General features: G+C 38.6%; 1 protein-coding gene and 1 long non-coding RNA gene across 15 annotated transcripts in view; both read left to right on the top strand.

The window, feature by feature from the left end:
• SMAD1 (SMAD family member 1) overlaps positions 1-18,930 on the top strand; it is a 91,587-nt gene that overhangs the window by 14,049 nt on the left and 58,608 nt on the right. For 13 of the 14 annotated variants that reach the window (XR_014142831.1, XM_006744101.3, XM_081811816.1 and 10 more), the window contains one exon: positions 15,838-16,419. Coding sequence is in view for 13 of the 14 variants with exons in the window: in XM_006744101.3 (XP_006744164.1) it covers positions 16,020-16,419 (400 nt within the window). In the remaining variant the exon portion in view is untranslated. Of the gene's footprint in view, positions 1-3,900; positions 6,118-15,837; positions 16,420-18,930 lie in introns of those variants that run through there. The other variant, XM_031039950.2, reaches the window with a different exon arrangement.
• LOC145720102 (uncharacterized) overlaps positions 16,428-18,930 on the top strand; it is a 14,982-nt gene continuing 12,479 nt past the window's right edge. The window contains exon 1 of the long non-coding RNA XR_014142836.1: positions 16,428-16,830. This is a non-coding gene — a long non-coding RNA (uncharacterized LOC145720102). The remainder of the gene's footprint in view (positions 16,831-18,930) is intronic.

Raw genomic sequence — 18,930 nt, 5'->3', positions numbered from 1 at the left:
GAATACTTGAGCTGTGTTGAAAATTGATGGAGACCATGGATGCACTCATATGATGTCACCCATTGAACCCCGTGCATGACAACTCCCTCCTTTTGAAGTTGGTAGTGATGGTGATGAGAGTTTGTTGAGTCTTCAAATTGGTGTGTTTCAGATGTTCTATTAAGGCTGTTTCTTGCCTACAGTCAGAATTTCAAGAGGAGGAGAGATTTGTATGACAAAATAGGTTTGTTTTTGTAAGTTTTTATAATAAAACCATTTTGGTTAACTGACTGCATCATCCACTTAGAGATTTTCCACAGCGGTATTTGAATCTTGAACAGGCATTTCTGTAGAATTTGCTGTGTTCTCAGGGTTAATAATATTAATGTAAACAAACTGTGATAAGGAATTAAAATCTTTCTTTGATAAAGTATAATACATTCCAAAAACAGTGGTTAATTTTTTTTAATTCACTGTGGTATAATTGCCGTACAATATTATATTAGCTTCGGGTGTACAACATAGTAATTCGACAATATTATTGACTGTATCTGTCATCCTCATGATGTATTTGTTTTATAAGTGGAAGTTTGTACTTCTTAATGCCTTTCACCTATTTTGCCCCTTTCCCCACCTTCCTCCCTTTTGGCAACTACCAGTCTATTCTGTGTCTGTGAGTCTGGGTTTTGTTTTGTTTGTTTTGTTTTTTAGATTCTATACAGAAGTGACATCTTGCAGTATTTGTCTTTCTCCATCTGGCTTATCTCACTTGGGATAATACCCTGAAAGTCTATCCATGTTGTCATAAATGGCAAGATTTCATTCTTTTCTTATGGCTGAGTAGTATTTGTGTGTGTGTGTGTGTCTGTGACTGTGTATATGTGTGTACCACATTTTTATCCATTCATCCATAGTTGGACACAGGTTGCTTCCATATCTTGGCTATTGTAAATAATGCTGCAATATACATAGGGGTGCATATATCTTTTTGAATTAGTGTTTTCACTTTCTTCAGGTAGATACTCAAGTAATAGAATTGCTGGATCATATGGTATTTTTATTTTTAATTTTTTGAGGAAACTCCATACTCTTTTCCATAGTGCCTGCACCAATTTACATTCCCACCAGCAGTGCACAAGGGTTCCTTTTTCTCCATATCCTCACCAATACTTGTTTCTTGCCTTTTTGACCTCTTTTTGATAAAAGCCATTCTAACTGGTGTCAGGTGATATCTCATTGTGGTTTGATTTGTATTTCCCTGAAGCTTAGTGATGTTGAGCATCCTTTCATGTTCCCATTGGCCATCTGTATGTCTTCTTTGGAAAAATGTCTACAGTGGCTAATTTTTATTGAGGCTGCTTTGGATTATCCATTTTATTGTTCCTACTGATGTGACTGCTTAACAATCAGTTGAACTCAATCTGTATTTTTATTGCATGGTAGGAAACAAAGCCCAAGATGCATGTGAGATATAGTCGTGGCAAAGAAAACAGCATAGATTGTTGGCCATTTGCCCTGTATGTATGTTCCTCCTTAGATAAACGTTGTGTGGCTCTTATCACAGTCATCATGTAAGATGGTTCTCCCATCTCTCACTGACATACCTCCTAACTCTAAGCTTGGTGGTGATGGGAACTGTACCATACTCAATTTTCTTTCTACTGCACTTTTATGTTGGTGGTAAGCGCTTAAAGAATTTGTTCAATTAAGTAGTGAATTAGTGAAGACTAAAGTTGTCTTAATAGTTGAATGTCTAAAGGAGGAGAATTTGGGTTCCGAAGACTTCTGAGAGCTTTGCTAGGTGTTTCCATTCTGACCGGTAAGTCAGTCATTGTGGAAAAGTTCATGGAGGACTGGACTGAACCTGTGTGAGGCAGAGAAAGTCTGGACTTATGGTACAGCTCTCATCTAATTCCGTTGGTTACCCTTGCTTATAACCAGAGCATTTTTCCTCTAACCCAGTGGGAGATGTTGCATTTGCTTCTTTTAGCTCTTAGCTGGAGGGAGCTGGTCCTGTTCTGGAAGAAGGCTGCTACTGTTTTGTTCAGTTTTTTCTCCGAGGTGGCCAAGCGAACCTTTGTTAAGTCCAGTCTAGTTTTTGGCAGATTGAAAACAGGCTGTTGTTGATTGTCATGTGGAGGAGAGTGAAATCTGGCTAATGTCAATGTTTGTTTCAGTGATTGTGTAAACTTTGATTTTTAGAAACTATTTCGTTCTTCCAAGTAACAGATTTATATGCTGGAAAAGTGAAGGACCAAATTGCTTTTGAAGATTTTTGAGTAATACAAAACTTTTTTGGGGTAAGAAATTCATGCATTGAAAAGTTTGAAGGATATTTGAATTGTTAATGGAAAGGGGACTAAGGGGCTGGAATGGGAAGAAAATTATTTTTTGTTATAATATGCATTTTGTAAAATCAAATTTTTTGATGATGTGGCTGACTTGCTTAATAAAAAAGTGCATTCCCGCTCACCTCTTCACCCGGAATTAAGTCATATATTCCAACTCTGTATACAGGAATAGATTTCTCTTAAAAATCCCACTGCAGTGATATTTCCACTCTGTGCAGAAACACTGTCAATTATTTTTTCTTTATAAAAAGATAAGTCTTGCCACCTCTTGGTCATAATACTGTCTTACAGAGTGATGTAGAATAAATGTTACCCTCTTCAGTTTTTGTTTTTATTGGGTTTTAAAATTGAAAACAGTAATTGGTTATAAGTAAAAATGTTCTGCACTCCCCTCCTTCCAGCTCACTCCTAGAGGGAATCACTTACTTGGTTTTGTGCATTTCCTTCCAGGCCTTTAAAAATGTACCTATGTTATATATCTACGGGTTTTGTTTCTCTTTGTGTTTTTGAAATGGAGCCATACTGTATATTCTGGTCTGCAACTTCTTTCTAACTGAACAGTTACGGTCTGGTTTTCTTTCCCTGTTAGACATAAAAGTCTGTCTGGTTTTTTTTCCTTTTAACAGTTACATCATTGTCGGATGTCCCCTAATTGATTTCATCACTCCATTATTGTTGGACATCTGGGTTACTTAGAACATGAATATGCTTGTGTATGTTCATCTGAGGATGTTGCTTCCCTTGCAGCTGTCTTAAGGCGTGGCCGTTCTCTCTCATAACCCGAGGACCATGGTGCCTGGAAGCGGGGGCCCTGTTCGTTGCCACCGCCACACCATTCTTCCGTCCTCCATAGAAACACCCAGCTTTGAATACCATGTCAGATTTCACCTCTCACTTTCCTTCCTTGTTAGTGCTTTACTGCCCCGGCCCCCATCATTCACCCTCATTCCTACGAGATTTTAGCTACCAGTCGTTACTCCCTCCCTCCTCTCCTGCTCCTGTGATAATTCTTGGACTGCTTCTCCAGTGACCTTTGACCCCACCTCAGAGACTCCGCCTCATAGTTCCATAATACGGGATTTTGCATGTCTAAAAATTAAACCGATTTCTCCAGCTTTATGGTTAATTATTTTCTTTATTTACTTCAGCAATAAAGTGTTATTTGTTCATGGCCCTCCCTTCAGAATATATCCAGGATCCAAACCTTTGACCCTCTCCAACCACAACAATGGCCGCAGCTTCCTAATTGGCCTCCCTTGCTCTTGCTGCCACTACCACAACCAGCCGTCACCACTCCTACTGCTTCCGACTTCTATTCTTTCAGGGGGCCAACCCGTGGTCATCCTGTCAAGCTCTGCCTTCATCTCCCCCGTGGTGCCCAGCTCAGTTCAGAGTGCAGGCTGGGAAGTCCGTGGGTCGGCTCCCCGTGGGTCTGGCCCTGATACCTGGCCCACCTCCGCTCTCCCGCCTGCCCCTTGCCTCGTTCCCCCTGCAGCGTGTGCTGCCCCACTTGTCCACATGGCTCAGCCTGTCACCTTTCTAGGCTTCTGTTCAAATAGCACCCTCCTCGTGAGGCCTTCCCTGACCACTGGAATGTAGGTCTCATGAAGGCACAGCCTTTTAAAAATATGCTTTTGGTCTCTCTTGTTCAGTGCCATGTCCCCAGTGCTTTTCCCTCCTTCCCGCCCCCCCTTCTTTATGTCTTATAAAGTTAGAACTTCACGGAACAGACAAAACTAGGACAGAAACTTCGGTTTTTTATATGTACAAAGTATTCAAATTAAGTTCCTTATTTGTGAAGCTGTTGTGTTAATAAAATATATTACATTTTTTGGCATGTTGTAATTTTCAAATCAGTTTTGCATGTTCATATTTGAGCCTCGTTAACAATCCAGCAGGATAGGTGATGGAATCAAAATTTTGTGGAAGAGCACATTGAAGCTCAGAGCGGTGTTTTGTTCAGAGTACAGCTTCTAAGTGGAAGCTACCATTTCAGCCTACCTCTTTTCACTCCGAGGGAAGGGCCCTTGTTTTCTCATTTAGAAACATCTTACAGTGACAGAAAAATTGTAGGGGTTTTATTTAAAAGTGTGGGACATGTGCCCTGACTTCTTATTTTGGACTGAGTCTGCCTTTTGTTTCTATTTTGAAAGTACATAGAATAAATAGTTAACTTTAAAATTCCTGACAATGACAGATCAACAAGTTTTATTTCTCTCACCTGTGGAGGAAGTGGCCTCCACCCAGTTTTACTGAATTAGGAGGGAAGTGATTTTTTCAAGTGATAAAAAGAAATAAAATTCCATGCTCTTCCCAGAGGAGGAGTTCAACAATTGGGAGAATGGCGTGAGACCATATGTTGGTTTGTAAAAGGATATAACTTGTAAAGATGTTTCCTTTGATGCCTGTGATGAATATGGATGTGTTTCCCTTCTAGAGGGTCCTGATTAAATTATTCAGTTAAGAGCTGAGCAGAAGGATCTAAATATAGGGAGAGGGTTCAGGCTGTCCTGCCTTGTGTGTGTCAGCTCACCCCTACAGATGTGTGTTTATTGTCATAAACAGCACCTGTGAGATCAGTGGGGAAGGAGAAATATGTTCCAAAAAATGAAATACAGCAGGATTTTTTTTAAATAGGGCAGTTTTTTTCCTCTCTAGCCTACTCCATTTTCATCTGTGAATTTGGAGTTTGAATTACTTTTTTTTAAACCTGATTAATGGACTCTAGCACCTGTTCTGTGTAGTTATCTGCTTAAAATGTAGCTCTACCACTTATTAGAATATGGTCTTGAGAAAATTACTTGACCTTTGATTCTCAGGTTTATTAGTAAAATTGAGGTAATGATATATAGCTTGAAGGATTGCTGTAGAAATCAGTAAGATAATGTTTGTAAAAACAACCAGTATAATATTTACATAAGGTAATAATGCAATTAGAATAATTTTGTTCATTTGTTAGTGATGACTCATTCATAACTGACTACTTGTGGGAATTTACCACATTTAGCATTCTTTGCAGTCTGTGAAATTGCTGTTCTACATTAACAGTGACCCAAAGAGAGTATTTTTCTTTTTTCCAAGAGACAACTATGGTAGAGTTTTTCTTCTTGTACTCAACAAAATTAAAGTTTAAAATGCCTCTGGTCTTCAATCCTCCTGTGTTTGAGGAGTGAGCACTTGAAGGCCAAATGACTGTCCAGTCTTGAGTTGAGGTGAATGCAGATGACATTTATCAGGGTGAGGTAATTAGGACCTGGATATCTTGAAAGGCTACCATGAACTGAAGAGTAGTCTTCCGTTACAAGCATGAATTTGAGAACAGGGATTCAGTGGGATTAAAGAAGTGGCGAGGAGATGTACAAATAAGCCAGAATTGTTTGTTGAAGTTGAGGACAGTAAGAAAACTTCTAAGTGCCTTCAGCCTACTTAACAAGTAATCATCTCATGAAACAAAACACAGCCGACACTTGCTATCCTCTGGGGAGTCTCTGTGACTAGGGAAAATCGACCAGTTGTCCCATAAGCAGCCTAGGTTTGGCAGGATGGAAGGACTTGTGTATCCAGAACAGAACCAGAGAGCATTCTCGTCTTCAAGAATTTTCTAACACAGTGGAAGATGTATTGAATAGTGTACTTGGCACACCTAAATATGTAAACTAGAGCCCTGTCCTCTTTAGAGTCTCAAGTAATTGTGACATCCATAAATTCCATGCTTCATTTTCATCAAAGGGATGCTGCTTTCGAAATTATCTGGCTGAAATCACAGCTTGCAGTGAACTTACAAGTGGTAAGTGGGAAGCTGCTATTCAAAGTCTACGTGTTGCTACTCCTTTCCTTTTTGATTCCAAAGTTTCCCACTCGGTTGACACTGTTGAGAGACCTCACTGCAGTTCTTGCTAGTCATGTCACACCTGCGAGACCGGGAAACTGGCTGTTAGCGCACGTGTTTTTAAGGTGGTAGTACTACGTAATTACATTACTACTAAAAATAGGCTTTCAAGAGCTTATCCTCCCTCCTATCTTCACTCCTCCCCCATTACCCCAGATCTGGAACATTAATCTCTGAAAAAATGGCAAACTATTCTGTGTCATTTAATTACACGTTTAGAAAGTTGGGAAATGTTTGGAAGTAACAATAACAAGGCTTAATAACAAGAGACTGAGTAACGTGAAATTTGACTTCTGGGTGTTTGTAATGGTGGGACTTTGCTGCTGCTTTGATCTAAGACCAGCAGATTTCTTCTATGATCTCCGGTGGATCTTCATAGCACTTTCTTGTGTAGGAATTTGTTTAAATACACTTGCGTTTTCTGAGGACTCAGTTGAAGTAGAGTTCCTTTTAGCCGAACTTCCCGGCAGCGAAGTGGGTGGTTTAAAAAGTGCTTTCAAATCTGTAAAAGTTGGAGAAAGATTTTATTCATCCTCATTTTCTTGTTCTAGGATTTTTTTTTCCCCCTTGTTTTGGTTGGTGGTGAGTTTTATTTAGCTACATTTGACCTGTTTGAAATTGAAAGTCAAGGGCTAACTGCTATTTTAAAACAGGAAAAAAATGCAGAGGCACTTCACCTGTTTTCTCCAATTCATATATCTCAAGATGAAGTTAGTTCCTAATTGGAGTAACTGGGGGAATGAAACATTTGAACAGATTATTTGTTGAAACCAAATCATAGAGCACTGTAACTTTGAGGTATTTGTCTGAGCCCGAGATGGCTAGAGAAACCCTCTCTCTGTTCTGATATTCCTTGTAATGGCATTATACTTGCGTTGCAAATTTAAGCATTTTTTTTTCCTGTCTGCTTTAAGAGTGGATAAAGATGTATCGCTTTCCTTAAGGAACTGTATGATAGTCTTTCGTGCTTTTGTTGGGAACTGTTCAGAGTTGATACCGCTTATGGCTGTATTTTACTTGTTCCAGAGTGCTGTCTCTGCCTGTGTTCGTTACTGCTTTTCACAGGTGCTGTTCCTGGGATTGCTTTTCCACCCGCAGATGTGAGTGTATGTGCTGCTTCTGCTTCAGCGTTCCTAAGCCACCATGTGGATTGTCTGCTGTTCCCCTTTTAAGTACCAAGTAATTTAGTTTTAGCAAAAGTTTAGAAGATCCCTGTTCTTCAGGACTTGACTCCATAGCCTAATTTTACTTAGGTCTAATGAATATGGTTATGATCTCCCCCCACCCCCTTCTCCTGCCATTTTGTGAATTCTCCATCTTACTCTTAACCAGCAAAGCTCCTTGTAATTCTTGGCTTAATGATGGATTGCTCTTTATGTTTTATAATGTTTACTGGCATTGAATCTCTGGAATATTTTTCTTTGCGGCAGCATTCATCTTTTTTTTTTTTTTTAATTTTTTAAATTTTATTATTTTTTTTTAAAGATTTTATTTATTTTTTAGAGAGCGAGCGAGAGAGAAACAGCGTGAGAGGGGAGAGGGTCAGAGGGAGAAGCAGGCTCCCCGCTGAGCCGGGAGCCCGATGTGGGACTCGATCCCAGGACCCTGGGATCATGACCTGAGCCGAAGGCAGACGCCTAACCATCTGAGCCACCCGGGCGCCCAGCCTTCATCTTTTTAAGCATTTTTAACCCTAATCGGTAGTGTCTACTCTTCTTCTGTGATTCTGTGGTTTCTGTGAGTGTCAGGAATTTTTAGTTTATCTTTGTTTTATTCTTCTTGAGAATCATGATCTGTTTTGGCAGTTCTGCCTTTGGTAAAAGTATGCAGTTGACTTGGGTACCCAGATGACATCAAGTAGGCTAAAAAAAAATGGAGTAATGAAAAGTTACATTAGAGATCCACTGGCATGTTCACTTTTTGGCCCTTTTTGATGTTTTACTTTAGCCAGGCATCTCAGAGGAGGCAAGGGTTCTTATCAGACCTTGAATCCTATTGAAAATTGGATGTTAGGATAGATGACACATACCTTTCCATAGTACCAGTATTGCCACCAGTTGCTTTATACAACACATCTCTGTGGTATTTTACATCTCCATGGTGTATGTTGGTATATGTTGAAACATTTTAGATATAAAAAACTATTGCATTACAAAAATCCTATAGTTGGCTTATGATGTCTCGGTAGCCCCAGTGTAGCTCTTCTTTGGGTGCTCATGTCTTACTTTTCCTGCTTATTCACAAGATCATCTGTTTAAGAAGAAAGCTAGTGTAGTGATATAAGTCAGGAAACATGCACAGTTTATTTTGTCACTTGGAAATACTTGTTTCCTAAAAAATGGTTCAAACATTTTTATAGGAAGATTAATTTTTGCAAAGTTGTCTTTTTTCCTTAAATAACTTACCCAGCTGTTAAACAGTTCCAAAGTGAAGTTAATCAATACCCTGTGCATTTAGTTCCTTGATTCTTTTGATCTCTATGCCATGCTGTTTTACCATTAGAGTTAAGACAGAGTAATGAACCAAAGAACAAGAAGTGAAAAAAAAGTGAGTTGCTTGCTTCATTGACAATAGACCATTTATCTTCTGTCCGTTATTTTTTTAAGGTACTAGGAGTCTTTGATTTTTTTTTTTCCCCAGTCACTTTTTGGAGCCTATATTTTATATTTATTTTATTGAATAATTTATTCCCTCAATATTTAATGGAGTCATTTATTTTGTCTACTTCATTGAATTCCATGCCAGTGCAAGAATTATAAACCAACTGGTTGAAGCTACAGAGGGCATTTAATTTGGTTCTGATCTGTCTCCTCTCTCCATCAGTTTATAATGGTACTTGGTTTGTACCACTTGGCAGCTACCCTCTCTCTGCCCTTTTTTAAAATGTATTTTCAGATACAATTAGAATAATTCTTTTAAAACTCTCTGTGGGGGGCGCCTGGGTGGCTCAGTCGTTAAGCATCTGCCTTCGGCTCAGGTCATGATCCCAGGGTCCTGGGATCAAGCCCCGCATTGGGCTCCCTGCTCGGCGGGAAGCCTGCTTCTCCCTCTCCCACTACCCCTGCTTGTGTTCCCTCTCTCGCTGTATCTCTCTCTGTCAAATAAATAAATAAAATCTTTAAAAAAAATAAATAAAATAAGTAAATAAAACTCTCTGTGGGAGTCTGGGATCTGAAAAGTATTGAACACCAGATAGTGTATTTTGTTTTTATTCACACAGTTGGATAATTATATGTTTCTTTACTTGACGAGGCCAGGATGAAGAAAATGTCCATTGTTGTGCAATTGGCTAATTAGGTTTCCTTTAAATATAAAGCAAGTCACACAGCAGTTAAAGGTATTTTAAAATTTTTCGCTTTTTTTCCTTTTAACATTAAGGAATAGCACATAGGTTGCAAAATTAAATAGCCTAGTCAAACGGAGTATTATAAGAGTATTTTTCTTGTTTGGCCTCTGGCAGTGCTAATAGAAATCCTTCCCATAGGGAAGACTCCATATGGAAAAGTTCCGAATTTAGAACCCTGCTTTAAACTGTATTTTTATTACTTCCAAAATCAGATCACGCTCTAAGTCTTTAGACTTTAGAAGTAGAGGTTGTATGTAGCTTGACTTCATGAAATTGATTTTTGTTTTTTGTAATTTGCAAATATTTGCATATAGGGGCTTTTTTAAAATTCAGAAGTTAAAGTTTTTCATTAAGTGTTTGAAAAGTTTAGAAAAGTAGGAGAGAGATATTACTAACCTTCCAAACCCAGCCACTGTTAATATTTTGGTATATTTACGTAGGTGTTCATGCTGTATATACCATTTTATGTTGTGGTTAAGGTTTTTTCCAAGTTATTACATAGCTTTTATGAACATAATTTTTTAAGGGCTACATAATATTCTATTGAGTGGATTGTACCGTAGCTTACCTGTTTTCCAGTTATTGGATCTTACTCTTTTTCCCGTAAAGTAGATAATGCTTTGATGAAAATCTTTGTGCAAAAACGTTTTACCTTTCTAGTTCAGAATCTTTCCTTAGAGTAAGTTTCTAAAAGTGAAGTTGCTGGAACAAAAGATAGTATTTTTAAGGCTTCTGGGGGGTTTTTTACTAGATGAATGCTGTGTGTGTGTGTGTGTATGTGTGTGTGTGTCAGTGTGAAATGTTTGTATTTGGAGAAGAGGGAAGGAAATCTCTGTTTGCTGACTCATGTTTTTATTTTGCACTTTAAACTGATAAGGCCACTTAGCTTTTGACATAAACTAAAGCAGGAAGTACAAAAAGGGGCAGAAAAAAATGAGTTGTCTTGCCAAGGCCATAGTATCATAGACTCATTTGAGTTCCTGATGGGGAGGTAGGTGGCTTGTTTGACTTGTATATAAAAAAAAAATGCCTAACTCAAATAGGCAGAAATTAGTCATCGGCCTGCATTTTGTTTCATCTACGCACATTTATACGTAAAGTTTTGTGATCTAGCCACTCGTTTTTGTGAGTGGCATCAGGACATGCATCCTCCAGCTGACTCCTACAGTGTTTAGAGTTTTTTGTTCTCTTTTTGGAGAAGGCTTCCTGTACTGAGGCTAACACATGAACTGTCTTTCTGAATCATAGAGCTAATCGCAGTAGGGCTCTGATATAAAACCTTCCACTCGTCTGCAGGGTAAGATGCATCACCGGCCCTCATAGTCTTGCACCTGCCCTTCTTAGCAGCCTTGTGTCCTCACCAGCCACCTTGAACCCCAGCATTTCTGTCTTGTGTCTGTGAGAACTAGCAATTGAAACAAGTGGTTAAAAAATTGAGGTTCTAGAGCCAGACAAGATGGGTTCCAACCCTGATTCTGGCATACAGCTGTGTATGTAAACTTTGGACAGATGATTGAACCTTTCCATATTTCACTTTCCTTACCTGTAGAACAGGGGAAATGATAGTGTTTGCTCAGAGATTTTGTTGCAAAGCTTAAACTAGTTAGGAGATAGAAGGTGCTTGGAGCATTGTCTGTCATGCAGTGATATTTCAAAATGTTAGCTCTGTTGTTTCATAAAATTCTACTTATCCTGTAAGACCTGTCCGATAGTACCTTTTTGGGAAAACTTCCTGAAATCCGTGGAATTCATTGTTCTTTTTCTTCTTTTATATATTATTGTTTATAATTGCCTTAGAGCTTTTATCATACAGTGTTATAGTTAGTTCATGATGGGCAAATGCATAGTATGTGGGCCTCCCCTTCTATTCCTGTGCTCATGGTCGACCTTGGTACAGTCACACATTGCTTCTGGAGGAGGCCCTAACACTTGGCCTAACCTTCTCAGCCCCATCCTTTAGTGTTAGCATGCAGGGATACCGACTTGCCCCGGTGAGAGTTAGTTGTGTACCCCCTGGCTCTCCCCTTAGCTTGTGAGCCCCTTCAGGAGATAGACATTTTTGCCCTTGTCCCCTGTGTATAGCACAGTGCCAAGCACTCAGCAGGCACTCAGTACAGCTTTGTTGAATGAATGTCAATTTGAATAGTAAAAACGAGGCTCTGAAATGGTGGTTCTTAATCTCATCCCCTACCCTCCCCCTCAATATACTTGCCTTGTACAACTGACCCATCACTGACAGAGTTTGAAACAGCCCCAGATGATTTTGATAGAAACTCAATCCCTTCTCTTTGAAAATCATTGGCTAAAATATAAAAAAGCAGTTATTGGAGTAGAAGAAAAGGCCATATAGAGTAAGAAGAAATGTATTCTCTTTGTCATTTGTTACCAGAAGACTAGAGAGAAGTTGTCCTTCTTGTTCTTTTGCAAAGCTAACCTGAAAGTAAATGATTACTTCAGTAGGTACACTCTGACCAAGTATGGCTTTTGATAGTGGCCCAGCTGTGTTTTCTTTCCTTTTCTGTTAAATGAAAATAATGCCTACTTCAAAAGGACTGGTAAATTTGGATAAAACTCTTTAAGAAAGGAAACAATGGACTCCTTACAGCCCATTTAATGATATGTATATTTAGTAATATTAATTCATATTTTATTGAATAAAGTTGAAGTTCCACATTTGGCCTTCTGATTTCTTCAGGGAGCTAAATTATTCATTAAACATTTATTGAGGATCTGCTGTGTGCCAGGTACAGTGCTGGGCTCTAAAGACAGGAAGAGTAGTAAGATGGAATTCCTCAGTCACCTTTCTGTAGTGGGGAACACAGACATGCGGACTACTACTATAAAGCAGAAACTGACAAGTAAAATGACAGTGTTTTAATCTCCCACTAAGATTGTGGGTTTGTCTGTCATTTTACTTGTCAGTTTCTGCTTTATATATTTTGACACTGTTGTTACGTGAAGATTTGGGATTATGCTATATCCATGGTGGATCAACTCTTAACATTATGAAATGTCCCTTTTTTAATCTCTGGTGAAGCTTCTTATTTTGAAGTCTGTTTTGTTTGATTAGATAGTTATGGCAGCTTTTTTGGTTAGAGTATGCATAGTCTATCTTTTTCCATCCTTTTTCTTTCAGCTTTTCTCTGTCGTTTGTGTGTAATGTGTGTCTCTTGTAAGTACGGTAGTTAAGTGGTGCTCCCCGTCCATCCCTGCCGATCTTTTACTTGCATATTTAATATGTTTATATTTAAATAATTAATGATTCTTTTGGGATTAGATCTAAATCTTATTGTTTTCTATTTGTCCCATCTCTTTGTTTTTTTTTTTCTCTCTTACATTCTTTGGGTTAATCATATTTTAAAAAATAATTCCATATTTTTTAACTTCTCTATTACCTTTTTATTATTTTTTTAAAAGATTTATTTATTTTAGAGAGAATTAGTGTACACATGCACGTGGTGGGGAGGGACAGAGGGAGAAGAAGAGGGAGGGAAGCAGACCGCCCCCACTGAGCGCAGAGCCTGAAGCGGGGCTTGATCTCACTACCCTGAGATCATGACCCGAGCCAAAATTAAGAGTCCAGACTCTTAACCAACTGAGACACCCAGGTGCCTCTCTTTCAGTAGTTTTTTATTATGACAAGACTTTATCAATAATAATTCAATGCTTTATCACAGCCTGCTGGGTAATACGGGGACCTTAGAACACTAATTTTATTTGCCCCTTTCTGCTTTTTTTTTTTTTTTTTTTGGTCATGCATTTTAATTCTATTTTTTAAATAACCACAAGAGATTCCTGTAATTGTTTTGTAAAGTCAGTATCATTTAGACTTACTTTTATTTACCTTTCTGGAGCTCTTCATTCTTTCCTGCCATTCCTTGCTTCTTTCTGGGATCTTTTTCCTTTTGCCTCACAGATTCCTACTGGAAGGAATTTTTCTCAGATTTCGTATGTTGGAAAACACATTTATTTTACAATCACTTTTGCATGATTTTTCCACTAAGTATAGAATTCTGAGTTGCCAGTTAGACTTACTTTTATTTACCTTTCTGGAGCTCTTCATTCTTTCCTGCCATTCCTTGCTGCTTTCTGGGATCTTTTTCCTTTTGCCTCACAGATTCCTACTGGAAGGAATTTTTCTCAGATTTCGTATGTTGGAAAACACATTTATTTTACAATCACTTTTGCATGATTTTTCCACTAAGTATAGAATTCTGAGTTGCCAGTTATTTGTTTACATTTGGCACACTAAGGATGGTCTTATTTCCGTTGTTTCTGTTGGAATGTCAGCTATCAGCCTTATTGTACTTATTTGAGAGTAATGTGTCTTTCTAAAGATTTTTTTTTTTTTTAAAGATTTTATTTATTTATTTGACAGAGAGAGACACAGCGAGAGAGGGAACACAAGCAGGGGGAGTGGGAGAGGGAGAAGCAGGCTCTCCGACGAGCCGGGAGCCCGATGCGGGACTCGATCCCAGGACCCTGGGATCATGACCTGAGCTGAAGGCAGTCGCTTAACCAACTGAGGCACCCAGGCGCCCTCTAAAGATTTTTGTCATAGGTTTTCAGCGATTTTTGTGTGAGAGGGCACATCAAACCTTGTGGATTTCTTTGTATTTATCCTTCTTGGGATTTGTAGAGCTTCATGGATCTGTATCTAGTTGTTTGTTGTCAGTTTTGGAAAATCCTTGGCTAGTATCTACAAATATTGCCTCTGCAACAGTTTTTTCTCTTCGTTTCCCATTACCTTGATCCAGTCTAGTATTAAGATGATTTAAAAAAAAAAAAAAGATTTCAGGCGCTGTTTCAGTATAAAAACTGGTCCATTTCATTTTTGCCCTTACACTAGAGCATACCGCTTTGCCGTCTCAACTGAGAGCCTCCTTCTCCACAGGCCCTCCACTACAGTTTGCTTGTTTGATCTCCTCCACCCTATGAGGCCACTGAAATCTTTGCTTGCTTCTTGAGCCTCCTGCAGCTTGGCTACCAGTCTCCTTGCTAGTTACAGCACAGGCATTGGGAAGTGCCTTGAGAAGAAGAGCAGGAAAGAATGTTCAGCTCACATTTCATTGCTTTTCTGTTCTCAGCATCTTGGCCTCTCTAGTCCTGAGGACCTTGGTTGCTCTTTGATATCTTTAAATTAAAGCGGGGCTTTTTTGTTTATATTTTATTAGTTTTTATAGTGATTTTTGGGACGAGGTTGATGTGATACATGTTCTACTGCATCTTACCTGGAGTTTGTGCAGTTATCCTCTTGAAGGTCTCTCATCTTCTCTGTTTTTGTCTGGTGAGGAGTAACTGGAAGGTTTAAATGAGACAACCGGACGAAAGAATTTGGTACAGTATGTGTTCATGTCCTTCATTCCTTTCATATCAATAAAAAACAAATAAATTTCTTACCTTACTTGCCCTATATCCCATAGGCACTGGCTTGTTTACTGAATAAATACCCTAAAATGTTGTAATGTTTACACAGTATATGTATAACTATTTTTTCTTTTATCGTAAGAGATACTTGAGGAGCAAACCAAAAACAGATGTTAAGATTACTATTTTTTTTTTCCTGTTGCTTTCAGTTTTTGTTGATTGAGGTATGTTTTGAAATACATTTTTAGAGCCTATAAATGAATCTAAGAATGAAACATTACAGTATCTGTTGAGAACTTGGACTTATGTGCACTGAGGTTTCTACTGCTTCTATCTCAGAACAAGTAACATACTACTTTTTAAACTCTGTCTCAGTTTGTTCTTCTGTAAAAGGGAGTGATTGTATTACCTCACGGAAAAGACTAAGTAAACTAAATACTGAGTGTTAGCTTGGGCTGCCACAACAAAATATCTCAGACTGGGTGGCTTAAACAACAGAAATTTATTCTCACAGTTCTGGAGGCTGTAAGTCCCAAGATCAGGGTTCCCACCAGTTTGGTTTCTGGTGAGGGCTCTGTCCCAGGCTTGCTCGTAGGCTGCCTTCTCTCTCTGTCCTCACCTAGCCCTTCTGCAGTATGTGTGCATGGTGGGGGACCCTTCCTCTTATAACACCGCTGATCTTACCAAGTTATGGCCCCACTCTCATAATCTCATCTCCAAATACAGTCATATGGGAGGTTATGGCTTCAACGTGAATTTTAGGGGGAGTCATAATTCAGCACATAGAGTATCATAATACAGAAAATTACTTAAAATAGTACCTGGCGCATTGCAGTTGTTTAATGAATGGTAGTTTTGTGGTAGCAATTATTTTAAACTTTTTTTTTCCCTTTTTTCTTTTCTAGGTGCTGACTTTGGATTACTTTTAAAACACTAGGAATGGTAATTTCTCCTTTTCGGGATCTCAAAACCAAGAAGCTAAAGAGAATCCTATGTAAATAAAGTGAAATCTCTTCTGTTGTCCTTTTGCATTTGGAGACTTCTTTATTTCACCACACACAAGGAGTCTATAACTAGTGCATTCATTATGAATGTGACAAATTTATTTTCCTTCACAAGTCCAGCTGTGAAGAGACTCCTTGGGTGGAAACAGGGTGATGAAGAAGAAAAATGGGCAGAGAAAGCTGTTGATGCTTTGGTGAAAAAACTGAAGAAAAAGAAAGGTGCCATGGAGGAACTGGAAAAGGCCTTGAGCTGCCCGGGGCAGCCAAGTAACTGTGTCACCATTCCTCGCTCTCTGGATGGCAGGCTGCAAGTTTCCCACCGGAAGGGACTGCCTCATGTCATTTACTGCCGTGTGTGGCGCTGGCCTGATCTTCAGAGCCACCATGAACTAAAACCACTGGAATGCTGTGAGTTTCCTTTTGGTTCCAAGCAGAAGGAGGTGTGCATCAATCCCTACCACTATAAGCGTGTAGAAAGCCCTGGTAAGTGAGCTTTTTTTTTTTTTATGTTCTGTTAGCCAACATGTAGTACATCATTAGTTTTTGGTGTAGTGTTCAATGATTCATTAGTTGCGTATAACACCCAGTGCTCATCATCAGTGCCCTCCTTAATACCCATCATCCTGTTACCCCATCCTCCCACCCCCTCCCTTCTGTAACCCTCAGTTTGGTTCCCGGAGTCCAGAGTCTCTCATGGTTTGTCTCCCTCTCTGATTTCTTCCCATTCAATTTTCCCTCCCTTCCCCTGTGGTCCTCTGCACTATTCCTTATGTTCTACATATGAGTGAGTCCTTTTATATTGATGTGCTTAGCAGATTTGTATTGTTTAAAATATGAAAATCATCCCTTTCCATATTTTTAGTTGTGATTTTTTTAAGTATTAGGGGAAAATATGTCAGCCCTTGAAGGTTTTCCACATTCTAACACCTTAGTCCTCTCTAGTTAATTTTATTTCTTAGGAGCAGGGCAAAATTGTCATAGCAATACTAACACCTCTAACTATAAATAAATAGTTTTCTTTCTAAATTTATTTTTTATGTTTCTCATTGGTTCCATGCATTTCTCTAACTTAGCTGTGATTTTAATTACAAAAGAAGAAAATTCAAAAAAGAAAGAAACATGGGGTTACCATCTACATGCTTGAGGGAAATACATCTTTAGTGCAATTGCCAATGACTTGTACTTTTTTTTTAAGGGGAGCATCTTTTATTTTTAAGGGGAGCATCTTTTATCACCTCTGGTGGAATTTTGCTCCCTGTGGAGGGTATGAAGGAATTATGTTCTGCTGTGGAATCATTAGATACTATTACCTTATAGGATATTCGGAGTTTTTACATATATGACCTTTTTTGGGGGGCGGGGTTACAGTAAAGGATATACATTAAAATTTGTATGGTTTTGCCCTCACATGAGAATCCACATTCTAGACCGTTACATCAATTGGAAAGTAATTAGGCAATCTTAAGCACTTAAATATCTCATTGTCAGATTGGAACCCATTTTGTTGATGGATTAGTTATTAATAGCTTGTGGTTACCAGGGGTTCCCAAATGAGGCTGTGCATTAGAATCACATGGTCCCCTCCCAGAAATTCTGATTCTAGCTCAGCCTGATAGTCTGTGTTTTTAACAAATACTTCAGATGGTGTCGAGTAGCTGTTGAACTGGTGTTAGGAACTACTGTGCTAAATCATGTACTAATGTGGTTCTCAAATAAAAGGCATTCTGTTTTTATTTTTTTTATGGACTATTTAAGACCTACAAAAAGTTTAAAGACTAGGGAATAATGTAATAAACATCTTTGTATACACTCAATTTAAGACATAAAAGATTACAAATAAAACTGAAACTCTAGTTTATGCCTCTCTGGTCCTGTTCTTTCCCTTCAGTAACTATTCTGAATTTTTTGGTTAGAATTTGATGTCATTCCCATGCGTGTTTTTATACTGTTATTATGTATGTATACATACATACTTGCTTGTGTGAATCTATGACAACATGTAATATTATATGTTTAGAAGTATTAATGATACTGGAACATCCTTCTACAACTTATATTCATTCAACATTGTGTTTTTGTGATTTCTGTATTATATTCTTTAAGATTACCTTGTCAAATTCTGTGAAAAATACCCTGGAAATTTCTTTTGGAATTTCATTGGTTTCTTCTGGGAAGGATTGACTTACATTTTTTCTAAACTTATTTAGGTGTTTTTCTTTAAGTTTCCTCCATAAAGTTCTTTGATGTCTAGATAACTGGTTGGTTTTTATTGAAAAAGTTATATTTTGTTAGAGTTGATCTTGGCTAGGACGGCACTTGCTTTTTTTTCCAACAACTTTGCTGAATTCTCTTTATTCTAATGGAGACATTTTTTTCTGCCTGTTATATGTGCTGTGATGTAAATTAAAAAGCAAAAACTCAGGGGTGCCTGGGTGGCTCAGTTGTTAAGCGTCTGCCTTCAGCTCAGGTCATGATCCCAGGGTCCTGGGATCGAGCCCCGCATCGGGCTCCCTGCTCCGCAGGAAGCCTGCTTCTCCCTCTCCCACTCCCCCTGCTTGTATTCCCTCTCTTGCTGTGTCTGTCTCTGTCAAATAAATAAATAAAATCTTTAAAAAAAAAAAAAAAAGCAAAAACTCAATGCGGAGATACATGGTCTTTTAGCCAGAAGTCGAGATGGAGTTAAGAGTTTGGGAGAAGAAAAAAGTAGTGTATAAGTAATAGGTACAAACAAGATTATTTAGATGTGTGGTTTATCACCATAGTAATTGTAAGAGATACACAGGAAAGATTCTTTTTTTTTTTTTTTTTTTTTTAAAGATTTTATTTATTTATTTGAGAGAGCGAATGAGAGACAGAGAGCATGAGAGGGAGGAGGGTCAGAGGGAGAAGCAGACTCCCTGCTGAGCAGGGAGCCCGATGCGGGACTCGATCCCGGGACTCCAGGATCATGACCTGAGCCGAAGGCAGTCGCTTAACCAACTGAGCCACCCAGGC

Source organism: Leptonychotes weddellii, chromosome 2, assembly GCF_054177405.1.
Source record: "Leptonychotes weddellii isolate Sample4059 chromosome 2, ASM5417740v2, whole genome shotgun sequence".
Classification (NCBI taxonomy): domain Eukaryota; kingdom Metazoa; phylum Chordata; class Mammalia; order Carnivora; family Phocidae; genus Leptonychotes; species Leptonychotes weddellii.
This window is presented reverse-complemented; position numbering and strand designations above follow the sequence as displayed.